This window comes from Calliopsis andreniformis, chromosome 8 (assembly GCF_051401765.1).
Source record: "Calliopsis andreniformis isolate RMS-2024a chromosome 8, iyCalAndr_principal, whole genome shotgun sequence".
Classification (NCBI taxonomy): Eukaryota; Metazoa; Arthropoda; class Insecta; order Hymenoptera; family Andrenidae; genus Calliopsis; species Calliopsis andreniformis.
In genome coordinates, this window is record NC_135069.1 from 10,484,360 (window position 1) to 10,503,426 (window position 19,067).

General features: G+C 39.9%; 2 protein-coding genes across 2 annotated transcripts in view; both read left to right on the plus strand.

Annotated features, from left to right (window-relative positions):
• LOC143182082 (uncharacterized) overlaps nt 1-19,067 on the plus strand; it is a 126,686-nt gene that overhangs the window by 96,274 nt on the left and 11,345 nt on the right. Inside the window, exons 2-6 of the mRNA XM_076382822.1 lie at nt 3,871-3,924; nt 13,142-15,409; nt 16,642-16,916; nt 17,745-18,092; nt 18,379-18,702. Coding sequence (XP_076238937.1) covers nt 3,871-3,924; nt 13,142-15,409; nt 16,642-16,916; nt 17,745-18,092; nt 18,379-18,702 — 3,269 coding nt within the window. The remainder of the gene's footprint in view (nt 1-3,870; nt 3,925-13,141; nt 15,410-16,641; nt 16,917-17,744; nt 18,093-18,378; nt 18,703-19,067) is intronic.
• On the plus strand, nt 3,947-12,461 carry LOC143182543 (uncharacterized). Its single transcript, XM_076383583.1, has 2 exons — nt 3,947-3,968; nt 5,167-12,461. Exons 1-2 carry the CDS (start codon nt 3,947-3,949, stop codon nt 12,459-12,461), a joined length of 7,317 nt encoding a protein of 2,438 aa, XP_076239698.1.

Sequence of the window (19,067 nt, forward strand, 5' to 3'; positions counted from 1 at the left end):
TTCTCTCATTCCCATACGTACACCTTATTCAATGTTACTCGATCGTGATGCCTTCTCTATTTCACCCATGGCCGACCATATTGTCGCATCTACCGTTTTGCTGGTTTACTTACTCGCCTCGTGGAATTCGAGGTCTCGGTTTAAAACACTGAGCCAACACTTTGCTGCTCTGAGAATAATGCTCGATGCTGTTAATGTTACACCACTATGATTGTCATATGTGCAGGCTGGTATTATTGCTCAGAGTCCTTTCATCTGCGTCTACGTTTGCTGGGTAGTTGAAGTAATTGTTATTTATTTGCTTAGAGGGAAGAAAGGTAGTTTATTTGTTTAGAAACACGTAACCGCTCGTTCACGTGTAGCGTCAGCAATTTTGGAGGCGTTATTCCTACTGAAATTTGATAAAATAGAGTTGCATCTGTTCAATATCGAATCGATTCCAGCAGAGAAAAGGAGAAACTGAGAAAGAAAGAAAAGAAGGTCACTATTAAACAGGAGCTGGGAGCAGACTCTTTTTTAATTAAATCTCTTTTTTTAGTTCAAGTTTAATGTCATATTGTAACATTGGTTATTAGCAATAAAGGAGGAGAAAACGAAGAGGAGAGAAAGAAAAGAGAAAATGGAACTATAGTAGGTTTAGGTCACTAAGTTATATAACTTTGCTTTATAGAGGAAAGAAATCACGTTAGAGATCTGGGTGGCGTGAACATTGACTTTAAAGTTTGACTTTATTTCATTTTTCTGACAGCTAACTGAACATTTAGGGCAAACTATGATCAGGTCTTTGTCAGTGATTAAAGTATTACAGACTTCACATTTTGAGAGTACATGGTTAATTGATGATAGTGTGTAATTTTTGTATGTACAATTTTTATTTTAGAAATGGCTATTTGTTCTCTTCTTTTAATGTTTGAGTATGGCTTCTCAGTGAAAAAACGGTCTTCGATTTTCGAGATGTAGGACGATGTTGAACTTTCCTCTTCATTCCCCCAGTTGATTCCTAATTTGGCAAACGGATTTGTCGTTATTAAAGACTTCACAAATTCAAGCGTTCTTGTGGAAAGTAGCCTAAGCGTTAAAATTGAGAATTTTGTTTTGTATTAAAAACTGTTCTTCGTTACATACATTTTTTTTAACAAAGTACAACAATTTTTAATCTTGGTATTTATGCTACTTTCTACCAGAGAGTTTCAATTATTATATGTACATTTTTATAGTATATTAAAAATATATAGTTTACATTAAAGTTCCATTCGTCACAGTTTTTATTTAATTATATTTCGTTAAAAAATTCTTTGCCTTTTCTTCTTATTTCTATCAAGTTCTTCATGATTTCTCGGTTTCCCTATTACATGCAATGTGTGTATAAGTAATTACGAAGGTGTCGGTAATGAATTATTCATTTTGTAACTGACTTCGTAGGAGCGCTGTTTCCGTAAACTTCTTCGTTCTGATGTACATTAGCTTGTACCCTTTTTTATCGGTCGTTGATGAAAGATCATTATTCCTACGCGTTCAATCGCATGATGTCAACAGAAATCTACGATGACGAAACGCTGCTTCTCGAACGAGCATCCTTCGAGAACTTCCCTTCATCACCCACTGATCCGCTCCGTGATGTTATTAGGAGTCCTTGACCAGTATATTAAAGATTTGCTATAGTTGAACTGTGAGAAATAAAAGGACTTCATTGAGCAATTTTATCAGACTTTTATGATATACTATAGTCATTGAAAAATAAAAAATTAAACCCTTCTCTCTTTAGATCCATTATAAAGATAATGTCAGGAAAGAAGTACTTTTAATTTTTTGTTCGAAATGGTTGTTTTGCAGAATGTCTTAGAGAAATGTTTGCACTTTTGAATGTTTGAATAAAATATTCTTTTCTCTACATTTCTCATTACGTTGACTAAAATATGTAACAATATTCTCATTTTAGTTAGAAGTGACTGCTGATTCGTAGGTGGTTTGTAAATGTAAAACAGAATCTAGGTATAATGTAAATTTTGTACATATTTTCTAAAGAAAAAATTCGAAGGTTTATCATAACGCGTACAGTACTAATTATTAATTTTAGGCTAAAAATAATTAAGGATCTAACAATAACAAAAAATCCTCTAGCAAGTATAATTATTTTATTTTTTTATAAGAAAAACTTTTTATAAGAACGTATAAATATAATATTGAAATACCAAATGTTTTCTATAAAAAATGAATTGGATCATTCTATATCGCACATCTATGTTTGCTAAAGCATGCAACTTTTAATTATAAATGACTTTAATTTTTAGCGAACCATATTTTGAAGATTAGAATTAGTTAAATATTTAAAATTGATTAACATCTGAAATAAAATTTGACTCCTTGAAAATATGCATATACCAAACTATTATAATACTTATTTCTATAATAATAAAAATATATTATTACTTTACCTCGAATATTTTCATTATACATTTTGAGTCATTATTTTAAAGTACCGTATTTTGGACTCACAAGAAAAATGCCGTCCAGAAAGTACATGTAACGCATAGTACAAAATGCAAGTGGTAAGTGGATTGCTCTATTTTTAATATAAAAATTACCTCACCTTGAGAAATAAATAACCGTTAAAAGTATAGGTACTACAAAGGTTAACAATCCTCGTAATCCATGCCCCGTGTCCATTAACTCTTTCACTTTTCGTGACCCACATGTGAGTCATGCCCAGTGTCTTGTCAGACGTTCCAGTGGCGATACATGCAGTATCGCAAACGAGGTGTGAGAGCAGACCTATCACCTGCACTCGGAACACGTAACGGAATAAAAATTTCCTTATTCGTGCATTCATTTGCGATCATTCCACATTTCGTTGCGTAACAATAAAACTGTTGCTTTCTTGATTTAAATAAATTTGAAGGTTTGTTTATTTTATTTACAAATACATACATTTTATTTTAGATTTCTTTACTCTTAAAGGTTTGCTAAATATTTATTTAGTGTTGTCTTGCTATAGACTCAGAACTCACTGAAAATTTTATAGGGGAACGTATGTTTACTGAAGTTTTATTTTGTCATAAAGTTTTATTTTGTCAAAAGTGCGAACAGAAATATGTAGAAGCAAAACACGATTGCAAGGCAGGATTTTTAATGATGTATTTATTTCTGTAATTGTTCTACATTTAAAAATCTATATTTGTATGAATGGGAACAAATTGTACAAACTCCTGTAAAAGAGTTCTGTTTATACAAGCTTATGAAGGAAAATCTACTGTACTTTACAGATAGTCTGACAGAATTGAGGTACTGGTTAAATTTGAGTTCTTATAAATAGAAGAATGTCGAGAGATTTTCAAAAATTTATTGAAGAGACAATATTAAGTACTTAATAATATGCAAACAGCAGAATAAGTTTGGAAAAATACTGATGCTAGATTCGTAAGGTGCAGATGGCCTATTCTTTAATTTCTAATGAACCAGTCTTCGAAAATAAGGATGATGTAGTGTTTGTGAAAAGAGAAAGTAAAAGTATTTGTACGTATGAATAGTTGCAGAGGCGAGTAGATTGCAACTCCTACTTGTTGTTACATTACGGGTAATTTTTGTGTGGCTGTATGCGGTGCTATAAGTACTACTTGCCTACTTACTCGCTTATTCAACGCAAACTGTTGTTCAATAGGTTGCCAATCTCTTAAAACTTCAATATTTCTTTTATTTTTCAGATATATTTTTTCCTGTTTGTTGTCATGCACTCTAAACAGCATTAATTAGTCTTAAGAAAGTATTCAATATTTTTGATGATATTTAATAAATAATTTTCAATTAAAACTTCACTAATAATGTTTGTAATTACCATGATTGAGATCAATAAGAGAAACATTATGTTTGTAGGTGATGGATCGCTGACAGAAGTTAGGGCAGCCAGGCTAGAAAGAGATCTACAAGGTAAGATTTACCATTTTTAAATATGCCTGTTTTGCATCACACTTGTATACTCACAATGGAGTTGCTCTCACGTGTAACGTAACTTCTCTTGTACATTGAACCGTGTCCTGAAGTCGACGTACTTCACTGTTTATATTCTGTCACTCTAATGTCTATAATGAATTACGAACATGGAGCAAAGAGCGCAATTCTATAAACAAAACAATTCTCTCTCGCTTTCTTCTTTCGTTTCCACCCTCTGGTCTTTCTCTTCTCACAGTAAAAACCGATCAGCCTGTCTAAAAATTTTCTTATGCGTGTTGACGCGAGGTGCGGCCCGTGTACATAAACATGTTGTTTCGAAACGTGTTTCTTCTGTGTAACTATTTTTTTATCTTCGTTCCTTTTTGTACACCTTGCGTTCCGTCTCCGTGGGTAGATGGGCTCAAATCCTGATAGATGACTTACTGTAAAACGTAGCCTCGGGGGACTTGATAATCGATTTGACGAGAAAAAAGACGAATCACGAGGACACGCGCTGGACTTTCGCTCGACGAAACGTGAAATCGATTTCACGTTCGCATCGGATAGGCGAGGCTCGATCAAAAACAATTGTGACCGAAGAAACATCCTCTCGAACGAGTCCTCAGGTCCCTCGAGCTGTACATACGTATGTCTAACGCCTGGTATCTTTTTCTGACATTTCTCTCGCGCTCGCGCTGCGTCGCGTTCGCCGATATGGATATGGAACGATTTTTTCCCACGAACAATCAGAAATCGATACCCACGGCAGAGTAACGGGGACAAAAGCCGAAGCAGGCGCAGTCGGCTGTGAATAAGGATGACTCATCTACTAAGATCGTCTATCTCTTTTTTCTGTTTCTGTTACTGCTCCCGCCTGCTCCTCGCCTTCAACTCTTCTCAACAACTGGATGCCGTCTGCCTCCAACGTCCGCCCGCCACTCCGTCTCTCCGACGACCTACATTATCTAAAATCAAACCAAAAACAACATAATACATTCGAATAAACAAACCACCGATTGGCCAATAACTCGTGGTTATACAAAAAATACAAATATCGTTGTACATGAAAATATGACTTGGACGAATTCACCACTTGGACTGGACTGATCTACGACTGAACGATTCTTGACTCGGCTGGCCTTTACCGAAACGCTACTGAATCGGTTGATTATGATCTCGATGCTTCCGAACGATCCTGAACTCCCTCTGACTCACTCCACGCTCGGTAACCGAACTCAGGGGTGACCACGGTCCTCCTAGTCCCGGCACGACCTGGTAAATCGGTTCCCCCGGTTGGTCTGCTCACGAAAACCGCGAGAACGTTCGTGCAGGATGGTGCTAGCACAGAGTTCGCTACTCAGGTACTCGGTACGACCCTAGACAACGGCCGCCTGTACGCCAGGATATTGTCCACGTCTAGTAGAGTGTTCTACGAGAAGGAACCAGCTCCAGACTCGACGAGTCCCTATGTAGTTTATCCTTCGAGGGCACCGAGTGACGATTGGCAGCTTAGGGTGGCGCTTGACAATACGCCTATCAAGGTGCTTAAAGAGATCGAGACATCAAGTAGCGGAGAATCTAGGAACGATTCTGATCAGGAAGGGAGCGAAAGAACTTTGACGAGGTTGGATGAGCTATCGAAAGAGAATGATGTATTTAATAGAAGGGAATTTAGTTCGGAAACTCAGAGGTTCAAGCCTGCGAAGGTCAGGCCTGCTGACAACTTGCCGACATACACTGTCAAACATGAATATGTTACCAGCGGTTACGATAATTTGGAGGAGGATCAGCCGAAAAGCTTCAGACCCCGTTTGCCTAAAATTTTCAAAAGCCCGCTGAAAACCTCTGTGCAAAAGAAAGCTGATAGCAAGCCTCTGCCTACGGTGACATATCATGGTTTTGCTGATTTTACCACCACTGTAGGTGAGACTGTTATTGTTTTTGCTCCCAGTACGTCACCAGCACCTGCTGGCCGACCTGCTACTACAATTAAAGGGGATGCAACCTTAAGGCCAGATGATGGAATCGCTGTGATGGAAATTAGACCTACGAGTGTCGTTGCATCTCAAGAAAAAACAAGGCAACATTCTAAACCTCAGGATTCTAATTTGCAAGGAGAAATTCGTGATCCTCTCTTAGACGCTATCAATAAAGCCAATGTTCAGCCCAGTGTAACAGAAGACTTTGAGGCAGAGTCATCTACTACGTCTACGGACCCATTGCTCTTGGTGCCAGATATTGAAACAGGATCCTTGAAGCCCACAGGACTTCTCAAGGTTTTAGATTCGACTACTTCCCGTGACGGGACCACCACTCATTACAAGAGTCTTATTTATGGTACCTATATTGGTACAAATTATGCGCAAATCATCCACACGTCATCAAATGTTTACTTCTTCCCTGATGAAGCCACTGCTGCGTACGATACTGATGATACTACTCTTAATTATGGCACTACTGCCACGGAGGAACCTGATGATGAACAAGATACCACTGTTGATATGACTACTGGTACCACGCCAAGGATTATTACTACCAGTGAAGAAGCTCCTCCTGAAATGAACGAATTGACAACTCCTTTCAAAGACACCACTGAGAATGTGTTAACGACACTGAAAGATATTCTGGAGAGTGCCAGGAGGGTTCTAGGAACAACTGAATCTGCTCTACCAACGTTGGATAATGATATCCCTAATGATATTGTTCCTGGTGATCCTCAGGGTCGCAGTATTAAGGGTGGCAGCCCAAAGAATGCATTGGGACATAAGAATCACAAAGATTACGAAGAAGAAAAGGTGACCGTTGCTACCAGGCTTCTTCCATCTACAGTCTATAAAACTTTCACGTATTTTACGACATTCTTTATTCCTGATGAAAACGAGCAAACTACAACTTCGATTCGTTCTAGAGAAGTGGTCTCTTCGGAGGTCACCTACTTAACAGAGTTAGTCTTACCTACTGCAACCGATAAATCTATCCTTCCAACAGGATTGGCGGATACGGGGATACTTCAAACGACTCCTAGTTTAGTTAGTGGAATAGAAGAAGAACAAACAACGAAGCAGGATGAGGAAATCGAACTAATCTTCAAAACTCTGTACACAACTTATACTTATTTGACGACCTTCTTCCAAGAAAGCACGTCCAGCGTCTCCAGTAGAGAGGTTGTCGAGACAAATGTTATTACTCAAACCGTTGGGCCTAATGGAGTCTCTGCTGTCGTTGCGGGACTATTTGGGAAAGACGACTCCATTTTGATAGCTCCAACAAAAGCTATGAATACCATTTCCCCAACAGTTCTTCCTGAAGAAGATGAAGTAACTGACAAATTCTCAACAACGTTGGAGCAGACGACACAGGAAACTCTAACTACATTACAAGAACAGGACACTACTACCGATCGCAACATTCCTACAGAACCAGGAATAACTACGACAGATTTTGAAGACACTAAACAACCAGTACCTGACATCGAACCTAGTCCAACTCCAGCTATACCGACAGAGGCAGTAAGAGAACAAGTAAAAACGTATTACACAACGTACACTTACTTCACTACCATTTTTGTTGACGATGAAACGGAGATCGAGACCAGAACTGAGGTTTTCAGTAACGTTGTTACTGAAACCATACAGCCAACTGCTGTAATACCTAGTACTCAGGAAACTCTTAAGCCAACAACACCGAAAATTGAGCAAGCTAACAACCCTGCTGTCCCTCCAGAGATCTTAGCATACCTGAATGCCATCAAAGGGCAGAAATCTCAAGAAGAAGCACTTTTGTTGGCGAAAAAAGTTCAACAGCAGACTGTGACCAAGGAAGACGAAAGTACAACGTTGTTTGAGTCTGGGTCAGAAACAACAGAATTTCCAACTACCTTGGAAGAACAATCGACTAACAAAAATTTGTTTCGTGGCTTTGAAGTGAATGCGCAAGTAACACCAAACCCACCGATGGAAGGAGAAATACTGGGATCTATGATCACAGATGTGGTGTCTTCTTCCAGTTCTGGTGGTGGAACTGTCTTGGATTTGATGGATAAAAGAAACGTAGTTCCAGAGGACCAGGAGTTGTCAGAGTCGAATCACCACGATGTAGAGCCAGCGCCAACTCTTCTTCTACAAACAAGTTACACGACTTTCACCTACTTTACAACGATGTACAAAGACGATGAGACAAATGTTGTCAGCCGCCTTGAGACTATCACGAATGTTGTAACTGAAACGATCAGACCAACGGCTGTAGTTGCTGTAGAATCGAGTACTCTGCCAGTAACATACTTCACCACGTTTACTTATTGGACAACATTTTATAAAGGTGGTGATACTGTTACAACAAGTCGTGAGGAAACGGTCAGCAATGTTGTAACACCAGGAATTGCACCTACACCGACTGTGGAACTTGGTGTGATTATGACTTACAGGCCAACAACGTCACCTATGGAAGATAGCGATACGACTGACAAAGTACCCAAACTCACAGCTGACAATGAAGTGACGCCTTCAGACGTAGTCCCAATTGAAAATTCTAAGGTAGAACAGGTTACTCCAATTACACTGAAAGACACCACAACAGTTCCAGAAAAAGATATCTTGGAGCCTTCTACCATTTCGCCTGAACCTACTACGTATTATACTACTTATACATATTTCACAACTTCGTACATTGGTAATGAGACAATTTTGAATAGCAGATTAGAGACTGTCACTAGTGTTTCGATTCCTGATATTACTGCAACACAGCAACTTGCAACTGGTAGAGCGATTGATGGTCCAGTCTATAAACAGACCTTAGCGACTGAGGAGAAATCAGTTACACCATCAAAAAGCAGTGAACTGCCAAAGATAGGATTAATCTCAACGATTCGGTCTAGCCAGGTCCAAGATGGTACGACTACGCATTATATGACTGACGTACATGGCACGTATATCGATGGCCTTTATGCTCAAGTTGTAGAAAGTTCAACGAAGATAGAAACCCCACCCTTGCCATCTTCGTCTATCGCCACTCCAGTTCTTCCAACTGGTGTTTTGTCAGTAAATAGTGGCAGAGTGGTAGATGCCGATGAAGTCACTACAATTTACTTTACTACGAAACAAATTGGAACCTTGTTCGACGGCTTATATGCCAAAGTTATTGAGAGTACTTCGAGCACTAAAATAGATGAAGAAAGGAAAGCGACTGTTCCACCTGTTCAGGGACATCGAACTGGTTTAGTAAGATTAATACAGGGTCAAATTGAAAACAATGGAACAACCATATTCTATCAATCAAAAGTAATTGGTACTAGTATTGATGGCAGGTATGCACAGATCATTGAAAGCACTTCAAGTTTCTCATCTGCAACTCCAACAGTAAACATTGCACCAACAGCAACCTTACCTCTTACAAAACCAACTGAGATTCCAGAACTTTCACCTTCACCAGCGGTGATTCAATCTTCTTTGTCTGAAGATTCTACAACAGAATCTCCTGAGCAAAATGATGATTCTGATCAAAGCGAGGAAAACGAAGAGGAGGAAGAGGAAGGTGAGGATGGACAGAGCTCCAAGAAAAAATCAAGGCTAACATTCTCAACCAGAAAACGGACATTTACACCCGTAATTAGACCATTCGCTTCTAGAAACAGGCCAACGTTTAATCCAAAACGCAAAGGCGCACAAGGTGCAACTACGATCACTAGAACCGACATAACGCCTACAATAACAGCAACTTTAGCTGGCAAGAGTAACAGATTCGCTTCCTCTAGAGGACGAGTCAGTTCACCAATAGGTCCGTACTCCTCAACTTTAGCTCCATCAGGTTCAAGAAGGTTCTCTGGAAGAAGGGGACCTTCAAATACTGCGAGCTCTTATGCTTCTTCTACACTAGGAAGTACTAGAGGCAGACCCCAATCGAGAATAACTCCGTCGTCTGTCTTCCAAGGAAACAGACGAGGACCAACATCCATTAGGGGATCTTCGGCAAGAGCTGCTAGCCGTGGGTCAAGCTCAGTTCATCCTGCGGCATCTACTAGATATAGACCACCTATTCGACCTTCGTCGACATTGCTTCGGGGGCAGTCAACAATTAGACACGAAGATCAGGAAAACGATGCTAACGAATTCACTACTACCACTTTAGTGACAGAAGAGACCCCATTCACCGAAGATACGGAAAGCGGCGAAACTGTAACGACACCCTTGCAAACAACTACAGAATCATCAAGGAGGTCGACAAATCCTTTGTTAAGATTCCGTAGGCCAATTAATTTGAACAATTCTGGAAGAACTGCTACAACTCCCAGGCCACCAACAACCACAAGAAGGAATGCCAATTTAAACAGAGCTACTCCGCCAACGACTCCTAGAGTAACAAATGCGCGAACGAATGGGAGAACAACTGCTCCAATCTCTACAAGACCACGACAAAACAGTGCAGGACTTTTCCCTCCTAGAGGCTTATTTGGTAAGAAAACAGAGTTACCTACTGAAGAACAAATAGAACCAACTGAAGAAGCTGTACACGAGGGTGAAGAGAATTTGGAGGATGAGGCTGTGGAAGAAATAGTTGATAACGACTATGAGGGATCAGAACATGAAGACAGAACTACAGTCAATCGACGTTCTGGTAAGTCCATTCGACCCGCGGTACAAATTAGACCATTTACGAGAGCAAGGAGAACTCGTCGCCAAGCGAGTCAACTCAGACAGTTAACGAATCGTTTTCGTCGACCAAGTCAACCAGGATCAGCGAAAATCGAAGAGAAGTCTGATGTGAATGAGAATGTGTCCAGCAAAGAAGACAATGGAAAATCAAATGCAAAACCAATTGCTCGTTACAATAATCGTGGACGGTCTTTACAACCACCTCGACCGACACCAAAGTCAGCTAACAGCCCAGAGAAAACGTCAGCAGAGTCCACAGAGCTAAGTTCAAGCAAGGTTAGACCAAGGACGAAGCCATCCAATGGTGACAGGAGTCCTTCAACTAGAATAAAGCCATCTCCCACTTCTAGCAACGGTAGGCAATTTACTTTAAGAGAAAAAGACGGAAATTCGTCAAGCAGATCAAATTATAAACGGCCTAACTCTTCAGGGTCCAGAAGCAATAGTAGGACATCAAGTAACTCAGACAGAGTGAGACCAATAAGGTTGAGAAACGGTTCCAATAAGTCATCCGAATCTTCTAATTCGAGGCGAGTATCGTCACGTGGCTCATCAAGGTCATCAAGTAGGAACGGTAGAAGAGGATCCTCAAGAACAAGAGGTTCTTTCGAAGATATTAGGGAATCTCCCACCATTTACCCAGACTATGACGGAACAATAACAGTCACCCATTATGTTCCTAACGAGGTGACAATCCCCGTTGTAAATAATGGTGTCACGGAGCATCGAAATATTATAACAGCTCAGCCTAGTACCGAGGTTTTAGCACCCTCTCAATATAGCACCGTAACAGGTGCAGACGGCAGGCCACTGGTAGTAATCGTTAGCGAAGTTACTGGTACCAATCTGCAAGGTCAGACTGAGGTCACTCGATTTCTGCTTCACGAGACGTCCACCACTCGGGTTTCCCACACATTGACTACTCTCGGTGGTCGCAGAGTTTCGCAGTCGGTAATCGTGCCCACGACAGTCTATTCTGTAGAAAACATTGTCTCCACGATTCAACCTGCTTTGCCTGGCAATGCTCCTCTCGCAAATATCCTGCTGTCACAGCTGCTTCTCGGTCAGTTAGGTCAAGCGAACCCTTTGCTACAGCCTCAGGGTACACCTTCCACACAGTATAACACACGTACGACCTCATACGTTACTACGATTACGAAACAACAGAGTACAGTAATCCCTCTTACTTTCCGGGGTAAGGAAATTCTGACAACTTTGGTGGACACTTCAACCAATGTCGTAACCGCAACAGAGTTTATCACGGATACGGTTGTCGTGACACCGACAGCCTCTCTGCCGGCGGCCAACTTGAACTCGTTGTTGCTACTACTCCAGCAACCTCAGCAATCGGCAAAGAATCCTAATCCACTGTTGGACCCCTTGTTCGCTGCGGCTCCATTCACCCAGAGCAATACTTTACCTGGAGAAGTTGAGAGGAGACACCAGCCAGCAGATTCAGACTATAAGCAGGATAGTTACGAGTACTCGGAGGAAGAAGATGACGTCCAGGAGTATCACAAATCGTCTAAGACACGTAGCAGTAGAGGGAAGTCGAATGACAAGAAAGAGGAGCATTCTAGTGCGCCGAAGGAAGAGTCCAGCGTGGTGACTCTTTACGTTTCCGGACGGAGGCCAGGGGAGTTCAGTACCGTTCTGAGCACTGTGAAAGTAGGCGATGCGATTAGCTCCTCCAGGAGACGAAGGGACACTGTAGACAACATGGTTGAAGTTCGACCTTCCATTCCTCCGTCTTTATACGCAGAACCGCAGGAAATTACTATTTTGGCAGCGAGCGAGGATTCGATGGACGCGCACGCGCCGACACAGAGTCTCGAGAGCGTAGTGGGTGACGTCGGACGGCACATTTCCACGTCTATCCACACCTAACCTTCGATAGAAGTAGATCCCTTCTCCCATTTTCTTTTCCTTCCTATCATCACTCTTAATTAAGTCCATCATGACTCATAAAAACCCACCTAGACCGAAGCTGGTGACTTTTCCGTAATTTCACCGTGTTAGTCAGTTTGAACAGTTCGTTGACGGTTCGTTCGCTTCGTAAGGAAATTTAGTTATGTATTATAGTGTATGTCTGTAACATTACTCGCTCGAGCGCGATGCAGTTTCCATGGAACAAAAATTGTGGAAAGCTCACAGCTTCGGTTAATCGAGAACCATGTCAACTGGATCTTCAATGTCCACTTTTCGTCCTGTTTACTCTTCCAATCTTCTTTCTATTTCCCTCTGAATATCCTCCTTCGAACGTCGTCCTGTACTACCATCTACTAACAGAGCCTTGAATCCGCCGCCGCACGCGCGCCCACACGACAAAGTCCAACGCATGGTACTGTCTGTTTGCCGTCCAGCATCGCAATAAACACACTACGCGATGAGTAACCGTTACTAAGTGCACGAAACAGGTATGTCGAACTATTGGATGGTTGCTTAACCCACCGGATGCTTAACACTCGACGAGAATCCCTCCCACAGTTGCTCGGTTGCGTAGATATAACTTGGAAGCAGAAACGTAAACGCGTTTACAGCAACAAGCCAAAATGTCGCATTTTCAGATGATAATCCTGACGACTATCCAAACAGCGACTTTGATAGCAAACGCGAAAGAATCAGTAATTGGTCGCACGACGAAGGTGACGATAATGTCAGAGACATCGCCAAGAGTAGTGACGACTATTTTGAGGAGGCGCCAAAAAAACGAGTCCGAATCCGTGTTCCTGTCGTCAGAAAGAATGGAAAGCAACACAAATTGACTGTTGTCAGACGTAGACCCATAGCCCCTCGTACACAAGAATTCTCATTGACTTCTACGAGTCACACGCCACGCAGAATCGTTGTGACCCGAGTCAGAACTTTGGGTTTAGCTAATACGATGCAGGACGAGGATTCTGATAGTTTTCGACCTGAAACTGGACGGCACAAAGTCACTATAACCAGACGTCGAAAAATTGAATCAACGCCTACTTTGACAACGGATACCGAAAGGAAAGGCAGAGTTACCAGGAAAAAGTTAGTTGCTGTTCGACCGATAGAACCGACACCGAGCTTTGCTATCATAACAACTGGTTTCTTTACTGCACCGTCTTATGAATATGAAAACGAGTACTCGGAAGAGAGTATTGATGAAGAAGAGGATGCCAAGCAAGAAATTACTACAACGGTGACGCCCAAACTGGAGGAGACGCCTAATGTCATCGATAGCAAACCAGATGAAAACAGCGAAGATAAAGGAAAAGAGGCCGAGTCAAAGATGGTGAAAGAAACCAGTACAAGTGAACCAGTTATTATTACCGATAACTTCTTCTTGCCTGAATCTAACGATGAATACGAGGAATACGATGATGAATACCTTGAAACAACGACGACTGAAAAAGCAAAAGAGCAATCGAGTGATGAAGATATCTCAACTACGACTAAGTCATTGGAAGATGAAGATAAGAATGATATCACAACTACATCTGAAACTCCTCAGATGTCTGAGGAAGTACAGTCAATTGTAGAGAAGACGGCGAATACATTTGACAGTGATAATGATTATCAAACAACAACAGAAACTCCATCAAGAAATGATAGTAATTTGGATGAAGAACTGACCACGGTTAAACCAGCAGAAGAAGAAAATGTAACAACACAAGCAGAAACGACTGACACAACAGACGAATACAGTTTCGGCACTACGACTCCTGCAATTATAGAGGAGGATGAAGATGAAAATGTACCTGGGACAACCGAGTCTATAAGGACAACAGTATCTGTGGATGAAACAACAGTTATGAGTGTTTCTGAGGAACAACCTGAAACAACTACAGTTGCAGAAGAATTGATTACAACTACAACTACGGAGGAAGAAAGTCCACGAGATAGTACTGAGCATTCCATGTCATCTACGGAACCAACAGAGTCAGAAGAATCTTTATCACAAGATGCAGGTCGTTCACTTGAAAAAGAAGTCGAAACTGAAATTGAAGATACTTCTCAGCACGATATAGTATTTTCAAATCAAAAGGAAGTTGAATCTCATACTACTACAACTGTTCCAAGTATAGAGCCTGAAATCAAGAAGCCCTCGGCAGACATGGAAGATGTTATCATTGAAAAAGATCCTTCAAAAGTCATAGTAAAATCACAAGGAAGGGAAGAAGTTCAGACCGTGCAACCAATACATTCTGTCATCGAATCCACTTCCTCTTCACCCGATACCCTACCAGTTCTATTCGACCTGCCATCGTCAATTGACATTGCACCCAGTTTTGCAAGCGTGCTACCTCTCGAGACACCCCAATCAGTGCCACATGATTCGACCATTCGCAATTACCTCGACGATTCGGAAATACCGAGCGTAATCCCTCTGGGAGTGGAGTACACACAATCGTCGGAGTCGAAAAGGACCTCCGAGGTGTTCGAAGCCACCCCTAGTCTCGATAAGCCGAAGGTGACGACATCTATCTCGTCTCCAACCCCCGAAGATATCGAGGCAGGATTAGCAGATGACCTTTACCTATCTCTGTCGAGACCTGATTTCCCTCAGATTTTACCCTCGAAACCGACCACTGTCGAACACAAGACGATATCCACACCCGAGTTAGAACCGAGTACAAGCGTTTTCTATACAGAGACTGTAGTGACGTCGACGAGATTGAGAACTTACACGTACGTTGTGACACAACTGAACGGACTGGAGACGAAAGTGACGTCCTCGACGACCGTCAGACCGAGAGTTACGACGCTTACGTTGACGGTGCCTGTCACGGTGACTATTACTCCTACCGTGGAGTCGTCAGCAAACTCCGTATCGTCTGTGTATAATCCAGTATCCGTCGTTGGTGAGTAGCTCTACGCTATCTATCTAAGGCTATCTGAGCCTTTTCTATGACGATCGTTGCGTGGCTCGAACTCTTTTAAAATAAATATAGCGACATATGTCAGTACGAAGTCGATTGGATGGGGAAATTTATTATTATTCTGGAGCAATTGTTCAGACATCGCAAATCAAGAATGTTCCATATTAGGCTCAACATTTCTACTTACTGAATCTTTAATGTTTAGTATGAAAAACTACTACGAATAACTTAGAAAATTGATCTGTAAATAGTAGGTTTTTATGTTGAATAAAGTATTCCAATAAACAACTGTTTCATATTAACAGCAAATTGAGAAAAGATAGAGCAAATCTCTATCAAACGCCTGTAAATGCAACCAATTGTACATGAATGTGCCACATTCTACTATCACTTCTGGCGCACGAGAACTGAAGTCAGAGTCACTAGTTTCTGGTCTTCAACTCATTGCAGCATTTACAGTTTTGTATCTACTTTTAGTCTATTTTTCTTGAAATTGAACTAACTACGGTTTTAAAAACTAGGTGCTTCTGGCCAGTTTTCTTTTCTGTTAAAAAATGGAGAGAAACGTCTTGAATCGATTTAATTGTTAATTTGATCGTATGAAGTGTAATTTAGCGATGCCTGGAACATTGCTCCTTACTATATTTAATTTCTGCAGCAATGTCAAGTATTTTTTATTACAGTCGTTCGAGTCACACGATGATTAGTGTAAAAAGTAACCTTTAGACTAATAAAATTTCTCCTCATGGTAACTTGTTCACATGAGGCTGTACAAATGCTCCTCTGAATCTGACTTTAATTGGCTTAAGGCATTCTAAATTTTTCCTGTATAATAGAACTCTCAGAGACGTGTATATATTGTAAATGAAGAGCAATCTTGTACATACTTGATCCTTTAATGCATTGTTCATTGTGTACAGTTTATATCTAAATATTAAACAAGTAGAGTTAAACCGACTTTCTTTGTCTTCCTAAATCAGTGCACAGTGAACAACTGCAGCAATATTGAAAGCCTGCAGATTTGTAATAAATTGAAAATTGTACACATTTGTTACATATTATAGAATGAACCTACCTTGGGTGTAATTTGTAACTTATTCGATTCTGTGTGTAATGTATAAATATTTACAATCTTGTTTAGCTTTAGTGATGTACATTGAAGGTAAAAGTGTAGCAAGTTAAGCATGATGTAATCGCTAAAATTATAATCACAGGAGAACATGAGGTAAAAGATGAAGAAGGTCGAAGATTCAACCTAGCTACTCGTGTCATGTCGAACGGAGTGGAAGTCATAGTGGCAGGCCCTACACCAGCATTACGCTGGGAGAATTCTCAACCTCAGCCCACGCTGACATTGTCTGACGCGGTTGTCATGATGCTTCCTGAAGATAAGCCTAATGAATTTGTCACGAAAACCTGCACCACTACATTTACGTACCTCGCCACGATTACCAAGGATGGCACAACCACTGTTTCGACAGAGCAACAAGTAAGAATATAGCATATTATCACTAACAATAAAAATTAAAATATTAGTTTTAGACATGATTTTTGTAAGAAACGGAGAATTTAAATAGCAATGTCTGATGATATCTATAAAATTCTGTATCAACATTAGTGAGATAAACTTCGTATTTGAAATTATTGATATACAGGAAATTACATTCCTGTGTACACTTAGTCAATATTTAGGGAAAAGGATTATTGCTAACTTGACCCATAATGTAAATATATTCTACTACAAAAGTAAACTATTGCAACAGCTATTTCTTCATAAATGTAAAATATTTTTTAAATAAAACATCAATTGGTGTTATCATCGTGTAGATATTACTATTAAATTTACTTTAATATTTTGTATGATGCTATAAATATAGAGTGATTAATATAGATACAAAAGTAAACTATTGCAACAGTTATTTCTTCATAAATGTAAAATATTTTTTAAATAAAACATCAATTGGTGTTATCATCGTGTAGATTATTACTATTAAATTCACTTTAATATTTTGTATGATTTTGTATGACTGATTTCATATGAAAAAAAGTTAAAGTATGTTGAACTGAACTAATTTTACTGTACAAGTAGCAAATATTTATTATAATGATTTCACTAATATTAGCATCTTATGACAGAATTCTAATTTATGTCTGGATGTTTCTGTCATATATTTCTCTGTGTAAATGGTATCAAAAGGATGGTATTGCATAGAGTTAGAGATAGTATCAGACTTACTGATAGATACATGTGAGTCTATTCTAGTTAAAAGAAAAAAAAAATGGTATCAATTATCACTGACAAAATCTACTCTATAAGGTGGTAGCAAACACAGCGACAGAAGAGCGTCACAGAAAACATGGATCGGAAACAGCTGCAGTGACACTAGAAGCATCACCCACACTGCATACAGAAGTCTTCAAGACAACCTACACATACCTGACACTGAATACCGATCACCCGAATATAGACAATGCCTTAGAAAGTAGCACGAGAGTGATAACAAACACGGTGACAGCGCCACAGCATTACTTGGATATGATCCTGGAACCGTCAGAAGCACAGCAACCAGAAACGAACACGTATGTTAGCACTCGAATGCTGGAGAAGACTTTCATGGAAGATGGTCGAACCAGAGTCAAAACTTCAACCGATATTGTCACTCAGGTTGGTACCTCAAATGCTGAAACTTGTATTACCAACGAAACGAGCATGTATTTTTCTTTAAAAAAGGGATAGTCTTGTAAAAATATTTAACAGGTATTTCTTGTCAACATAGCCCTCAAAGCAGAAATTTGAAGCTTTTATTAGCTTCTTCAATATAGAAATTCAGTGACAGGAAAGATATATGTTGAATATTTTTCAAGTACTATATCTCACCAAAGCTTCCTCAAAGTGCTCCTGACAATGTCCCCTTTAAGCTTCAATAAAATTGTTTAATTTTTTCGTTTAGCTAATAATAACAGAGTCTGTACCTCCTCCGCGTCCAACCAGCGTCACTACCACTCTGACAGCACTGGATAATACTGAAGAAAGCGTCACCGACGTAATGAAAACTTATTACATCACATACACATACTACAATACCTTCTTGGAAAAAGGTAGCACGGTGGTTCGAACCAATGTAGCAACGTCAACCGATGTCATTTTGGAAAAGATGCCTGTGAAAAAGACATCTACAAAAACCGCAGTGGTCAACTCGACTCCAGAGCCTATTCAAATTTTTGCAACGAAAACGTATCTGACAACGTTTACGTACTTCACAACACTGCTTCAGGTACTATACGTTACGATTCGTATTTTTCTTTGCCAAGAAAATTTGCTTTCAAGTGGTAATAAAAAAGGTTTATTTCATATTGCTTGACATTCTTGGCAAGTCCTTTTTATTAAGGATAATTATCTTAATGAGCTATTTTTTAAATTATTATGAAATGCAATATTATAAAATCAACTGTCTAGAAACCAAGATTAATTGATCACTACTAATTGTAAGGAACATACATTTAACGTTATTCAAAAAAGTCTCGAAAAGATGATATTATATTTTGTAAGGAATAAGAAATCATTCGTGGTACTTTAGACTGCGATTATAGAGGATGTTTTTTATGAAAAACTAGTGTTCTGACGAATATGTCAACGAGA

What these genes read in the sequence shown, in the direction of transcription:
- LOC143182543 (XM_076383583.1), top strand. Translation starts at nt 3,947, where the DNA reads ATGCCTGTTTTGCATCACACTT. An exon ending in GCCTGTTTTGCATCACACTT is followed by an intron (nt 3,969 to 5,166) that starts GTATACTCACAA and finishes AACCGAACTCAG; the next exon opens with GGGTGACCACGGTCCTCCTA.